This window comes from Kazachstania africana, chromosome 3, assembly GCF_000304475.1.
Source record: "Kazachstania africana CBS 2517 chromosome 3, complete genome".
In the NCBI taxonomy this organism is placed as follows: Eukaryota; Fungi; Ascomycota; class Saccharomycetes; order Saccharomycetales; family Saccharomycetaceae; genus Kazachstania; species Kazachstania africana.
Window position 1 is genome coordinate 46,814 of NC_018942.1, and position 13,868 is coordinate 60,681.

The following is a 13,868-nucleotide window of genomic DNA, read 5'->3' on the forward strand; positions in this document are numbered from 1 at the left end:
TTTTGTTCCTACAAAGGACGAAAAATTTTTCAGAATGCCAAGTACCGGGTAATGAGCAATCTGGAGCCAGGCGAGAAGAACAGAGAAAAAAGATAATCAGCGGCTAACCATAAGTAGCCAACGCAACAGCAACGGAATTTGATTCAGCAATCTGGCTTTTGGTCGTTTTCCTTGCATTTGGAGGGAATATCTGTTCCTTTTTCACAATGCTTTGCATCTTTCCTACCGCCAAGCTCTCAGATTCCTCTCGCAAATACTGAGAGAAACATTACTGTGTAGAAGTTCGGGGATTGTCCAGCGTTTTCAATGATACCTGTCCACAACAACATCTCAACTAAGACGACGCTCTCACTCTCTATCATCAGCTGAGCCAAATCATCTTGTTTGTCCTCTTTGGAGAAGCTTTAAAAAGAAAAAAGACTCTCCGCTACCCTGATCGGTTAGCTCGCGGTATTAATTATACAAAATTTCTCGAACATTCCTTTTTCCGCCTTGTCATGATAATTATAAAAGAGGCAGGATGCAGAAAAGTGATTGGAAAGTATTCTCTGTGTGGCAATAATATAGAACTATAAACCACCGTAACTAGTACCACTAAACATGTCCTCTAAACGTATTTCCAAAGAACTAAATGATTTACGAAAGTATGTGTGGTTATGAATTAAACACTATGCTACCTTATTTGCTTTTTGTGCCAAGAAGTAGAGAAAGCAAAGAAGATTAAGTGGATATTCGGATGAACTCCTTTTTTTTACTAACAATCTGCTTCTTCTCAATAGAGATCCTATAACTTCATTTTCTGCTGGTCCAGTAGGTGATGATCTATTCCACTGGCAGGCTTCCATTATGGGCCCACCAGATTCTCCATATGCAGGTGGTGTTTTCTTCCTTTCTATCCATTTTCCAACAGATTATCCATTTAAACCTCCAAAGATCTCATTTACAACAAAGATATATCACCCAAATATTAACGCCAATGGTAACATCTGTCTAGATATCTTAAAAGATCAGTGGTCTCCTGCATTAACGCTTTCTAAAGTTTTATTATCCATCTGTTCTTTATTAACTGATGCGAACCCAGATGACCCCTTAGTTCCTGAAATCGCTCATATTTATAAGACTGATAGATCCAAGTATGAAACAACCGCAAGAGAATGGACTAAGAAATTTGCAGTTTAAGAATATAGGAATGGCTTAGTGCCCATCCTGTCACTTGTTCACAAGAACTCTTATTTTATGTAGTGTTTATTTGATATTAAATAAGCGTTTTTCTTAGTCATTATTAAATATATTATTTAATCGATAGGTTATGATTTGATACAAGTTCAGATTTTTTTGCGAGAATAGGACTGTTGGACTTTCATATTGGAAGATAGTCTCACCAAACAAAAAATAAACATTTGCATATGCTTGTGCATGAGCCTAGCTTAAAAAAGCACCTTGAACATGTCATCAGACAATAATGGCAAAGGAAGAAAGTCCACATTGTTACAGAGAAAAAAAATCTCCGCGACGGGGAATTGAACCCCGATCTGGCACGCGACAAGCGCCCATTCTCACCATTAAACTATCGCGGATTTCGAAGAAGAAAGAGAGCACTCACGCTGGGGGTCGAACCCAGAATCTTCTGATTAGAAGTCAGACGCGTTGCCATTACGCCACGCGAGCTCAATTTCCGATTTTTAAAGTTCAATTTTCTTGTTGATAAAGCGTTTAAAATGAGCCTCTCATTTTTTTACATTCTAAAATTAGCAGAAATGTGGTTTCTACGGTATGGATACGTAAAAGGACAATTATTTGTAGTACTTATGACGTAAAGGAAGATCGGAGCTTGTTTCTCCCATATTATTTTCGTTAATTGTGTTCATATTGCTAAAGATCAGTCAAGTTCGTAAAGTAAATTCTTATTAATCAGTGGTTTTACCAAATAATGCACTAGTTATATATAAAATATAATCATAATATAAAATAGTATAGGCTGATACAAACTTTCATCAAGCTTCAGTGTTCACCTGAGTATTTATACTTTTTCTAAAACATGTTGATTTATATCAACTATATCATGTTCTAGATTTATGAGTCAATGCGTTGTCATAATTATCGTACCATATTTATTGCATGATTATATGTAGTCGTGTTTATCACGTCTTATTTGTTTCATGTCAATACCTGGTCCTGTTTATCACGCCATGTTTACTGTTCAATTCTTCTATAACATTCTAAATTTGACATTTTAACTATCAAAACATTGAAATGTCAGTATAATGCCATTTCCAGCAACTTACTGAATTAGTCACTTTCTGACAAAATTATTAGCGATGCACCTACTGGAACGACAGTCTGATGGGCCTGTAGTACTGTAGTATGAATCACCAGTCGAGAATGTGAGCACAACAGTTTACCATAACTAGAAGATTCGCTGCTGGTATAAATTCGCAGATACTATACAGCATGGTACAAGTGACAGGTGAAAATTTCCTATCATAGAGTTGACAAGATGTGCCATGAACTGTTAATGTATAAAATGACCTGATTTAGTACCGAGAGAACATCTCTTACTCTCTTATTGAAGACACTTTTTTATATAGAAAAAAGATAGGGCAAGTTTTGGTTTTTACTATGTATTTTAGTACTGATTCCACACTTTGTTTGTTTAGCTTATTACAACTAACTCTTAGATTTTGCTATTTACCACAATATCATCGATTAGCAACTTCCCAAGAAAGGAAAAGACAACGAACAGTCAGACAGGTACTTCTGTTGCGCCAGCTTAATATCGAAGGTCTTAGTAATCTGTACCATTCTAATTAACTCTTGAAAACTTAAACATACAATTATACTCAAGCTCTTATCAGTATCAATAAGAAGAGAGTGTGTAAATATCGCCGTAATTTCTTATTCAGTATTAACTTAGTGCTGTAAGTTTTGGATAAGTTTTTTTTGATCTGAGGTTTATGTTTTGTTTCAGTTTCAGTCGATTTCATCCATCGTATGGCCAAAACAAAAACAAACTTGGAATTACTTCAGCAGAATGTCAATCAAGGTCGAAAGTGCCACAGAGGCAGGAATAATAACATATTACGTATATCAATGGGAGAGGAATAACAGCAAAAGGAAGAAAGCGTAACTTGTGTCAAAAGTTTTGAAGCATGTTTCCAATACATGATGTTGATAACATATAGAAGGAGTTGTGTCTATTTCTAAAAAGTCTCTTTTATACTGTCTGGTCCATAATATATTTATGTTACTGTGCTAGTCATATAAAGAATTTACTAGCTGCAGAAACATGATGTTGCGACTTGATTCATATCAACTAACGGTATTTACAGAGAAGAAACATTGAGCAAGTAGCCAGGCCTGTCTTAATTGTAATAAAATATGCACAAAAAGTATATATATGCTAGTTACTAAGAATCAAAAGACAGAAAAGAGTCGCTAACAGACCATTACTTTGTATGGAAATAAGCAATGCAGCTGGGGCAGCGAGTAATCTCTCTCTGTCAAAAAAAAAAAATGGTTGTTAAAGAAATAAAATCTATATAAGGAGTAGCAAACTAAATAGCAGCCCTGGCGAGGTTTCCAAGAGTTCGTTACCTTACCGTAGTCTTTACATGAATGAGCTTGATGACGTTCGAAATTGTTTCGCAAAAAAATTATTCGAATTTCATCAAAATAAAAGCCAACTAACTTAGTCAATTTTGAAACATAGAATAGCGTAAAGAAGAAAAGAATCACACTCTTTCAGCTGTACAAGTAAGAGCATAACGGTTACTTCAGCAATGTTCGAAAATATACCAATTGTTAACTATCAGCGAACGAAACCAGAGTCTTTACTTAAATTAACTGAAAAATTATTCAACGACAACATCTTCGAATTATTTCTAACTCCACAGCAACTTATTGTATTAGAAGCCATTCTTTCACTCCCTGAATATGAATCAAAGGTGAAAATATGGCGTGAACTAATGAATGGGAATGTTATATTGGCTGTAGAAAACGTTGTTGAACGAAGTCAACAGTCACAAGAGGAAATACCAGAAACAGAAAAACCAGAAGAGGAACAAGAAGGAAATAATGAAGGAGATGAAACAAGCGATGCCAACAACAATATTTCTGAGGACTTTTCAGAACTTGATCTGGAAGATCTAAAGCAACACATTACCAATTCAAGTTTTGTGGGCAATCTATCATTAAAAGTTCGTTATGTGCTATGGCAATATGCTATTGATGCTGATAATGATTCTGAACGCGATGCAAACAGCGAACAAACTGATATACTAGATTATGTGTTGTTAGAGACAGATGATTCAAAATCAGAGCCCTTGACCGATAGTGTCATCGATGCAGAACCAATGAAAGGAGTTTTTGACCATAATGAGGATGATGATTATGATGATGATGATGATGAAAAAGAAGAGGAAAAAAGTGTACTGGAAAATTCTGTAGATAAAGATTTCTCACTCAAAGAGACTGTAACATATGAGATGGTTGAAAATGGTCGTTTGCTTTTATGTTTACGGGTGTCTAGGGAAACCTTGACTAAACTTCGAAATAATAACATAGACGGAATAATTTCTAACTGGAACAAAATCTATCACAACTTTGAGTATGACAAAGAAACTATGTTAAAACGACTGAAGCTAGAGGAAAACGACGAGTTACTTGAAACAACAAAAAAAAGACGCCAAAATAGTAATGCAAATGGCTCAGATGGGGATGAGTCAAAAGTAAAAGTAAAAGAGGAACATGAAGGCGTCAAGTTTGATAAAACCAATGAAGAAAGTCAAGAGCCAGATAATAAAAAACCAAGACTAGACGCGAAAAATGCACTTCCTAGCCCAGCAGTTGATCTTGGCATCGCAAATCTATCATTAAAACATTTATTGGCGTCTGTTCAAAAGGAAAGATCAAAATTAAATTTATCAGACTTTGAACTAAAGAGACTTATAACAGATGTAAGGAAAAACAGGTCAAAATGGACTTCAGACGACAGAATAGGACAAGAAGAGCTGTACGAAGCATGTGAAAAGGTTGTTCTCGAACTAAGAAACTATACGGAACACTCAACTCCTTTTTTGAATAAAGTTAGCAAAAGAGAAGCTCCAAATTATCACTTAATTATAAAGAAATCAATGGATCTGAATACCGTATTGAAAAAGCTGAAAACTTTCCAATACAATTCAAAGCAAGAATTCGTAGACGATATTATGTTGATTTGGAAAAACTGTTTGACCTACAATTCTGATCCCTCACATTTTTTGAGGGCGCATGCAATAGCAATGCAGAAGAGATCATTGCAACTAATTCCAATGATTCCCAACATTACTATACGTACCCGTAGCGACGTTGAAAAAGAGTTCGAAGAATTGGAAAAGGATAAAGATTATGAAGAGGAAGAAGAGGAAGAAGAAGTGGCAGGTTCTGGAAGAAAGGGCCTAAATATGGGTGCCCACAAACCGGCCCAACAACATGATAATGAAAAGAACGGAGAAAATGATGAAGTGATTTTAGATATTGATTCCAATAGCGATGAAAGCAAAGAAGATAACAATAAGGAAATTGTGGATGAAAATAAACAAAAAATGGATGAAAGTACCACTGAAACTAAAAATGATGAAGATGATAAGAGTAGAAAAGGTTCTCAAAAGAAGGATATGGTTGCTAAAACTCTCCCTAATGGGGAAGAAATGCCGGTTGACGATAAGGCTATTCAAGGTGGTCTTACTTCAGAAGAAATGACTGAAAATGTCGAAGAGGTAGAAGAGTCGGAACAGGAAGAAGAAGAAGAAGAAGAAGAAGAAGAAGAAGAAGAAGAAGAAGATATGCGTGATTCACAACAATACCTTGCCGAAAAAGATGACGATAAAGATGACATTGAAATATCGTTGTGGAAATTATTAACAGCTAAAGCTCGTGCAGAGATCTGCATCAAAAGAAATGAATATTTCAAAGATGGACAACTCAACAATTTATCTGAAGCATATTTAAAAGATCCACAAAAGATGAATACGTTTGAGAAACTTTTTAGAGATTACAAGGAACAGAAAGAGTTGGAAATTTACAGACAAAAAATTGAACAACAATCCATAATGAAAAATGGCTTTGCTGCAGCAATCAAAGCAGAAAATACAACGAGTAACATCATACCAAATCATCAAATATCAAACGTGTTTGACAATAATAATTACTTAAGCTCTTCTATTTTCGAGAAGGAATCATCTGATGATGTTGATTTTGATAATAAGGTTTTTTTACAAGAATATGAAACCACTAATGTGTTTCCTGAATTTAACTACAGAGGATGTGATTCAAACTTGTTGGCAAAGGAGGAAAACGCTTATGTAAGCCGAATGCTGGGTCAGGAAAATGATACATTTACTAAAACCGAAAGCGAATATATTAAAGACAGGAATAAGGGTCTTACTCCCAAGATGAATAACAACATCGAATTGATCCAGCAAATAAGACATATCTGCCATAAGATATCCTTGATTAGGTTGTTGCAAAATCCATCGTACACTCAAAACATGAAGAATCCCAATCTCAATAACCCTAATGTTATGCTGCGTACTCATCAGTACAGGTATGCTAAAATCGACGATTCCATCGATTTAGATCCGATATCTCAATTTTCAAAACACGACAATAAGAATAGTACCAGATTGATTTCAAAAATAATGCATAAAAACATGTGCAAGATTTCTATGTCAAATGGGTTTGAAACGACACAACCATCTGCTATTAACATGCTCACAGAATTAGCTGGTGACTACCTTTCAAATCTAATCAAAACCGTGAAAACGCACAAAGAGACAAGCTCTTTGAATTCTAATACACCCAATGAGATCCTTGTAATATCATTGTTAGAAAACGGAATCAATAGACCAGACGACCTTTATGTCTACATGGAATCAGAATTTGAAAAGAAGACAAAGAAATTAACGGATATAAAATCGAAACTGGAGGGTTTTTTGAAAGACCTGTTGAGACCAACTTTGCAAGAGTTATCGGAGCGTAATTTTGAAGACGAAAGTCAAAGTTTCTTATCGGGTGACTTCGCCTCTGAATTGACTGGTGAAGATTTCTTTGGATTTAGAGAACTTGGGCTAGACAAAGAATTTGGCGTATTAAGCTCCTCCGTGCCTTTGCAATTATTGACTTCTCAATTCCAAGCCGTTGATGGCGAAACTAAGGTTCAGGTTACGAAATTACAAAGAGAAGAATTCGACTCTGTGTCCTATTCTAGAATCAATAAAGAGGCCGTGGACGAACATAAGCTATTAAGTACAATTGTCCCACTTTTCGAAAAAGCATACGAACGTTCCAAGAACTATACCTTGAAACCTCCTAAAGGAAGCACGGTGCCCGATGAAGCGACTCGAACAGATGAACAAAATCCTGATTCAAGCGAATACGTTATATTAGAAGATGATTCAATGGTTTCGAAAGCGAAGGGTACAGCCAAAGTCAGGCTTCCGCCAACTGGTAAGATTGCTACAACTTATAAGAAAAGAGCTGTCGATACCGCATTCATATTACCAGAGGAAGACGTTTCACTACTCAATGAGGGGAAGCAAGATCTTTACTCTAACAATCAAGACAGCCCCCAGCCTGATATGCTGAATGGTTCACTAGTTCGTACAGCACCATCTGACATTAATTCTTTCAGCCTCGATGCCGGATTCAACGATCTGCATAGCCCCGCCAATAATTCCTTCAGTCTGAGCCTTCCAAAATTAGATCAGTAGTATATTTTCATTTCTGTTTGGTGAGCGTATATCCCGTTATATATAGACATACATAAATATTATTGTAACCATTATTATAAGCTAGCATCTCTTATGTTGAACGCAAAAGAACTTCATTATCCAAGGCTTAGGCGCGACCGCAGGGTAACGGACATTTCATCGAAAATCCTGTAACCTCAACTGAAAAATATGTAATACTCGACTATTTAACTACGTATTATTAAGTGACGCTATTGCTCAAGACACTGTCATTTCAACAAGATCAGTATGGACAAGTTCAAATTGCCCTCATTTACTAAACCCACTCATAACATCGCTCCTCCGGATATGAGCAATGTGGACCAACGACCACGTCATTTACATGTCACAAATTGTCCAAACAATACATATGCCCTCGCCAATGTTGCAGCAGTATCCCCAAAAGATTTTCCAAATAACATTTATGTTATAGTAGACAACTTATTTGTATTTACTACAAAACATTCTAATGATATTCCTCCCGGATCTGTTGGGTTCAATGGAAATCAACGCACATGGGGTGGTTGGTCTTTAAATCAAGAAGTTCAATGTAGGGCTTTTGATATGCTAAAGTATTCCGGAAAGCAATCTTATTTGGGCTCAGTAGATATTGAGATTTCTTTTAGATCAAGAGGAAAAGCTGTAACTACACCTTTTGATCAAGATCAATTGGCAACCCACTTCATCAAAAATTATGAGTCGCAAATATTCTCACCAACCCAGTATCTTATCATGGAATTCAAAGGACATTTTTTTGATTTGAAGGTGAGAAACTTACAAGCAATTGACTTAGCTGATATTGAACCTACTAATAAAGTAGCCACAGGCATTGAAGCAAAAGGTATTTTAACCAAGCAAACGCAGCTCAACTTTTTCAAAGGAAGAGATGGTCTAGTTAACCTAACTTCTAGTAACTCTTTAAGACCAAGGTCAGATGCTGTTATTAGAGCGGACTTTAAGTTTGAAGATTTAGGTGTCGGTGGTTTAGATAAAGAGTTTACGAAGATTTTTAGGAGAGCTTTTGCAAGTAGAATTTTTCCACCATCAGTGATCGAAAAGCTAGGTATATCTCATGTCAAAGGTCTATTATTGTTTGGACCACCAGGTACTGGTAAAACTTTAATTGCCAGGAAAATTGGTAACATGCTGAATGCAAAGGAACCAAAAATCGTAAACGGTCCTGAAATATTAAGTAAATATGTCGGGTCATCTGAAGAAAATATTCGTAACCTGTTCAAGGATGCTGAAGCTGAATATAGAGCAAAAGGAGAAGACTCTTCCTTACACATCATCATCTTCGATGAATTGGATTCTGTTTTCAAACAAAGAGGGTCCAGAGGTGATGGAACTGGTGTAGGAGACAATGTTGTCAACCAATTATTAGCTAAGATGGACGGTGTTGACCAACTAAATAATATTCTGGTTATTGGTATGACTAATCGTAAGGATTTGATCGATAATGCCTTATTACGTCCTGGTAGATTTGAAGTCCAAGTTGAAATACACTTGCCAGATGAAGCTGGTAGATTACAAATTTTTGAAATTCAGACTAGAAAAATGAGAGAAAATGACATGATGGATGCTGATGTTGATCTAGCCGAGTTAGCTGCACTATCCAAAAACTTTTCAGGTGCTGAAATCGAAGGTTTAGTTAAAAGTGCAAGTTCATTCGCTATAAATAAAACGGTCAATATTGGTAAGGGTCAAACAAAACTAAATCAAAAAGATATTGCGAAGTTGAAAGTTACTAGAAATGATTTTTTGAATGCTTTAACAGAAGTAACACCTGCCTTTGGTATAAATGAGGAGGATCTGAAAACGTGTGTCGAGGGTGGTATGATTTTATATTCTGATAGAATCAATGCTATCTTGAAAAACGGTGAAAGGTACGTTCGCCAAGTTCGTCAAAGTGAAAAATCAAGGTTGGTTTCGTTGTTATTCCATGGCCCTCCCGGTTCGGGTAAAACTGCACTTGCAGCTGCTATTGCTCTAAAGTCTGAATTCCCATTTATCAGACTTATATCACCAAATGAACTTACTGGTATGTCAGAAAGTGCAAAAATAGCTTACATTGACAATACTTTCAGAGATGCTTATAAATCGCCACTAAACATTTTGGTTATTGATTCACTTGAAACACTTGTTGATTGGGTACCAATTGGCCCTAGATTTTCCAACAATATCCTCCAAGTTTTGAAAGTTGCTTTAAAATATAAACCGCCAGAAGGTCGTCGTCTCTTAATTATGACAACAACTTCTGCGTACTCGGTCTTAAAACAAATGGATATATTGAGTTGTTTTGATAATGAGATAGCAGTTCCTAACATGACCAATTTGGATGAATTTAATAATGTTATGATGGATACCGGCTTCCTAGATGATGCCGATAGAGTTAGAGTTATAAATAAGTTAGCCGAAACAGCCCCACGCATGAACATTGGCATTAAGAAAGCGCTCACGAATATTGAAACAGCAAGACATGATGATGATCCAATAAATGAAATCGTTGAATTAATGACACAGGCCGTGTGATAAAAGCCTTGGGTATAACCATTTTTTGTACTCACAATCATATATACTAAATTAATAAATACTCGTCTTCAACAGCGAAAAAATTTTTCTGCCTTCTAATGTGGTAGCCTTGGCCTATCCAAACAGTAGTTATTGGCTTGAACCATGAGCATGTTTGGTGATTCTGCCTCGCCTGCTTTACTTACATTCTCCTCCTCCCATTAACGCTAGAATGGTCGGAAAGCTAGGGCTATGGGCTAGTTATAGCCAAAAGAGTCACGTGATAAAAATAAGAAAGTTCGGGTAAATTAATTCTCTGCTGAAAATTTTTCATCGATGGCTTACTCGTTATAGATATACATTTTTCATTACCTGATTACTATGGTATAATAGAACTCTGGTAGCTTGAAGGAATAAACTGAATACTAACAAATGGCACCTCCTGTTTTACGTCCAGAGAATGCTCTTAAGAGAGCTGAAGAATTAATTTCTGTTGGAGAAGAACAAGCTGCTTTGCAATCGTTATATGATTTTATAACCGCTAGAAGAATTCGTTGGGCTCAACCATCTCTTGTCGAACCTATTGTTTTTAAATTTCTAGAGTTGGGTGTCCAGTTAAAGAGAGGTAGATTAATTAAAGATGGTTTACATCAATACAAAAAGCTCGTTCAAGGCTCTACTGAAGGTTTGGTTTCTGTCGGTGCAGTTGCCCGTAAGTTTATCGATCTGGTCGAAACAAAAATGGCTTCTGAACAGGCCAAAGAAGATGAAAGAGAGGATGAAGATGAAGATCTAGAAGGGGGTGTTACCCCAGAAAATCTTTTAACTTCTGTATATGAACAAGATCAATCTGTCGGTGGTTTCAATGATGAAGCAATTACCTCATGGATGAGATTCAGTTGGGAATCCTACCGTTCTGTGTTAGACTTACTACGTAACAATTCTCAATTAGAAATCACCTATTCTGGTGTTGTTACCAGATCCATGCTTTTCTGTTTGAACCATAACCGTAAAAATGAATTCAAGAGATTAGCAGATGTGCTACGTCAACATTTAGATGCTGCTAATTATCAACAAAGCAAGTATGCCACCAACGTTGTTGATTTGAGTGATGCTGCAACTCTAAAACGTTACTTAGACCAACGTTTCCAATTAGTCAATGTCTCTGTTAAGTTAGAACTATGGCATGAAGCTTTTAGAGCAGTTGAAGATGTTTACCATTTAATGAAAATGTCTAAAAGTGCACCAAAAATGTCAACTTTGGCCACATATTACGAAAACTTAGCTAAGGTTTTCTTCGTTTCCAATGATCAATTATTACATACCATTGCCTACAAAAAGTTTTACAAGTTATACTTAACCAACCCAAAGGCTGATGAAGAGCAATTCAAAGAATATGCATCAAGAATCTTCTTGTCTGCTTTATCTATTAAGTTAGATTACTTACCACTTGTTGGGTATGATCCTCAATTACGTTTATACCGTTTGCTAAACTTGGAATCTAAACCAACCAGAAAAGAAGTTATTGACTCCTTATTAGAAGATGAAATGTTTTTTATGGTTGACGAAGAAATCAAGCAATTGTACGAATTAGTTGAAAACAATTTTGATGTCTCCGCTATAAAGGATCAATTAACAGTCTTGTTACCAAAACTACTTTCTAAACCATACTTCCAACCTTACTTAGAATCCGTCAGAGATGTTATTGTGAGAAGGTTATTGCTCAAGGCTTCTGCCCAATACACTTCTGTTTCATTCGAAGATCTGTTCAGCTTCCTCAGTCTACCTGAACCAATGAAAATTTCTAACTGGGATATTGAAAAGGCCTTACTACAAGCTGCTGTAGAAGATTACGTTTCTTTTTCTATCGACCATGACTCAAAAACTGTTACCTTCGTCAAAGATCCATTTGAAGCTTTCGTTGGTGCAGCTCCAGTTGTTGATGAGGAAGAACAAGAAGAAGAACAGCAGCGTGAAGACAATTTGGAAGTTGAGGATGAACTTGATGCTATTGATGGTGAAGAAAATGAAGAAGCACAAGTTGAACCTGAAATTATTGTTACTCGTAACTATTACATCCGTAACAAGTTGTCAGAATTATCTAAATTCTTGAGTGAGGTCGAATCATACTCCGAATCCTCTTATATGGAAAAGATTAAATTAGCCCGTGAGAACTTGATTCAACAAAACAAGGACGCCATTGAAAGAGCCAAGAAAGCTGCCGAAGAACGTACCAAGAAGTCCTTAGAACAAAAACAAAGATACATGGCTGACGCAGCTCTACAAGCTCAACAGGATGGTGAATTAAAGCAACAACGTATCATGGAAGAAAAGGCCGCAATTGAAGCTAAACTTGCGGAGGATGCTCGTCGTCGTTTAGTAGAAAAGAAGAAACGTGAATTACAAGAATTGAAAGATAAGGAGGCAAAGAGATTCATTGCTGAAGTTAATGAAAAGGGTCATGTTTACATTGATCCAACTGAAGCTGCCAAGTCTGACCTCAAGGACTTAACCCAACTAGTTGTTAAACAACTTTCTAAGGATAAAGACGAATTAGAAGAGAAAATTAATTTTGCATTGAAGAGGCTTGACCACAATGAAAGGGCCTTAAGAAAGGTTGAATTACCATTGCTCCAAAAGGAAGCAAGTGCGTTGAGGGATATTGATCTAAAGAAGTATGAAACTATGAAGTCCAAGATTATTGAGACCGCTAGAGCTGAACATGAAGCCAAATTAGCTGAGCATTCTCGTCTGCTAAGCGTCTACGGGGACTACAAGAACATAAAGCAGCGTTTACTTGAAGCACACAATGTGAAGTTTGCTGAAGCTCGTAAGGAAATGTCTGCTAAATTAGAAGCTGCTAAACAAGCAAGAATCACAGAAGTTCGCCAAAAGCGTTACGAGGAAGCTGTTGCTAAACAGAGACAAGAGGTTGCTGCTGCTGAAAGACAAAAGCGTGCCAAGGAACAAGAAGAAATCTTACGCAAGCAAAGAGAAGTTGAAGAAGCATTGGAAAGAAAGGCTGCCACCAGTAAAACTGCTACACGTGTACCAGCAACCACTCCAGTTGTTCAAAAGAGTCAAGCTGATTTAGATGAAGTCGCTCGTAAACAAAGAGAAGTTGAAGAAGCCTTAGAAAGAAAGACTGCCTCCGCACCAAAGAGAAGTGGTTACATCCCACCAAGTCAAAGAGCTTCTATGCAAAAGAGTCAGTCTGAATTAGATGACATTGCTCGTAAGCAAAGAGAAGTTGAAGAAGCTTTGGAAAGAAAGGTATCTGCATCTAAGGCTATGCCACGTGCTATGCCATCAGTTGCTCAAAAAAGCCAAGCCGATTTAGATGAAATTGCTCGTAAACAAAGAGAAGTTGAAGAGGCTTTAGAAAAGAAAACGGCTCCAGCTCCAAAAAGAACGGGTTACATTCCACCAAGTCAAAGAAGAAGACAATAGAGAGCTCGCTAAGTACGTTGTGGCCTGAAATTGCCACATATTGTGTATAGTTATATAGATAATTCAGTTAATAAACATGTCGTATCCACGTAAATAATTCAGATTTGGAATAATCTTAAAATAATTAAACATCTCTAAAAC

General features: G+C 36.6%; 4 protein-coding genes and 2 non-coding genes across 6 annotated transcripts; 4 read left to right on the forward strand and 2 right to left on the reverse strand.

The window, feature by feature from the left end:
- Window positions 1-600: 600 nt before the first annotated feature.
- KAFR0C00270 (uncharacterized protein) lies at window positions 601-1,179 on the forward strand (the record flags this gene model as incomplete). The annotated part of the gene is made up of 2 exons (XM_003956109.1): window positions 601-644; window positions 780-1,179. The coding sequence occupies 2 exons, from the start codon at window positions 601-603 to the stop codon at window positions 1,177-1,179; spliced, it is 444 nt and encodes a 147-aa protein (XP_003956158.1).
- Window positions 1,180-1,505: 326 nt separating this feature from the next.
- On the reverse strand, window positions 1,506-1,577 carry KAFR0Ctrna10D. Its single transcript has one exon. It is a non-coding gene; the product is annotated as a tRNA-Asp (tRNA).
- Window positions 1,578-1,596: 19 nt separating this feature from the next.
- Window positions 1,597-1,668, reverse strand: KAFR0Ctrna14R. Its single transcript has one exon. It is a non-coding gene; the product is annotated as a tRNA-Arg (tRNA).
- Window positions 1,669-3,779: 2,111 nt separating this feature from the next.
- SPT7 (SAGA histone acetyltransferase complex subunit SPT7) lies at window positions 3,780-7,748 on the forward strand (the record flags this gene model as incomplete). Its single annotated transcript, XM_003956110.1, has 1 exon — window positions 3,780-7,748. One exon carries the CDS (start codon window positions 3,780-3,782, stop codon window positions 7,746-7,748), a length of 3,969 nt encoding a protein of 1,322 aa, XP_003956159.1.
- A 267-nt stretch (window positions 7,749-8,015) lies between these two features.
- On the forward strand, window positions 8,016-10,298 carry SEC18 (AAA family ATPase SEC18; the record flags this gene model as incomplete). The annotated part of the gene is made up of 1 exon (XM_003956111.1): window positions 8,016-10,298. One exon carries the CDS (start codon window positions 8,016-8,018, stop codon window positions 10,296-10,298), a length of 2,283 nt encoding a protein of 760 aa, XP_003956160.1.
- Window positions 10,299-10,709: 411 nt separating this feature from the next.
- Window positions 10,710-13,727, forward strand: RPG1 (translation initiation factor eIF3 core subunit a; the record flags this gene model as incomplete). Its single annotated transcript, XM_003956112.1, has 1 exon — window positions 10,710-13,727. The coding sequence occupies one exon, from the start codon at window positions 10,710-10,712 to the stop codon at window positions 13,725-13,727; it is 3,018 nt and encodes a 1,005-aa protein (XP_003956161.1).
- Between the last annotated feature and the right edge of the window lie 141 nt (window positions 13,728-13,868).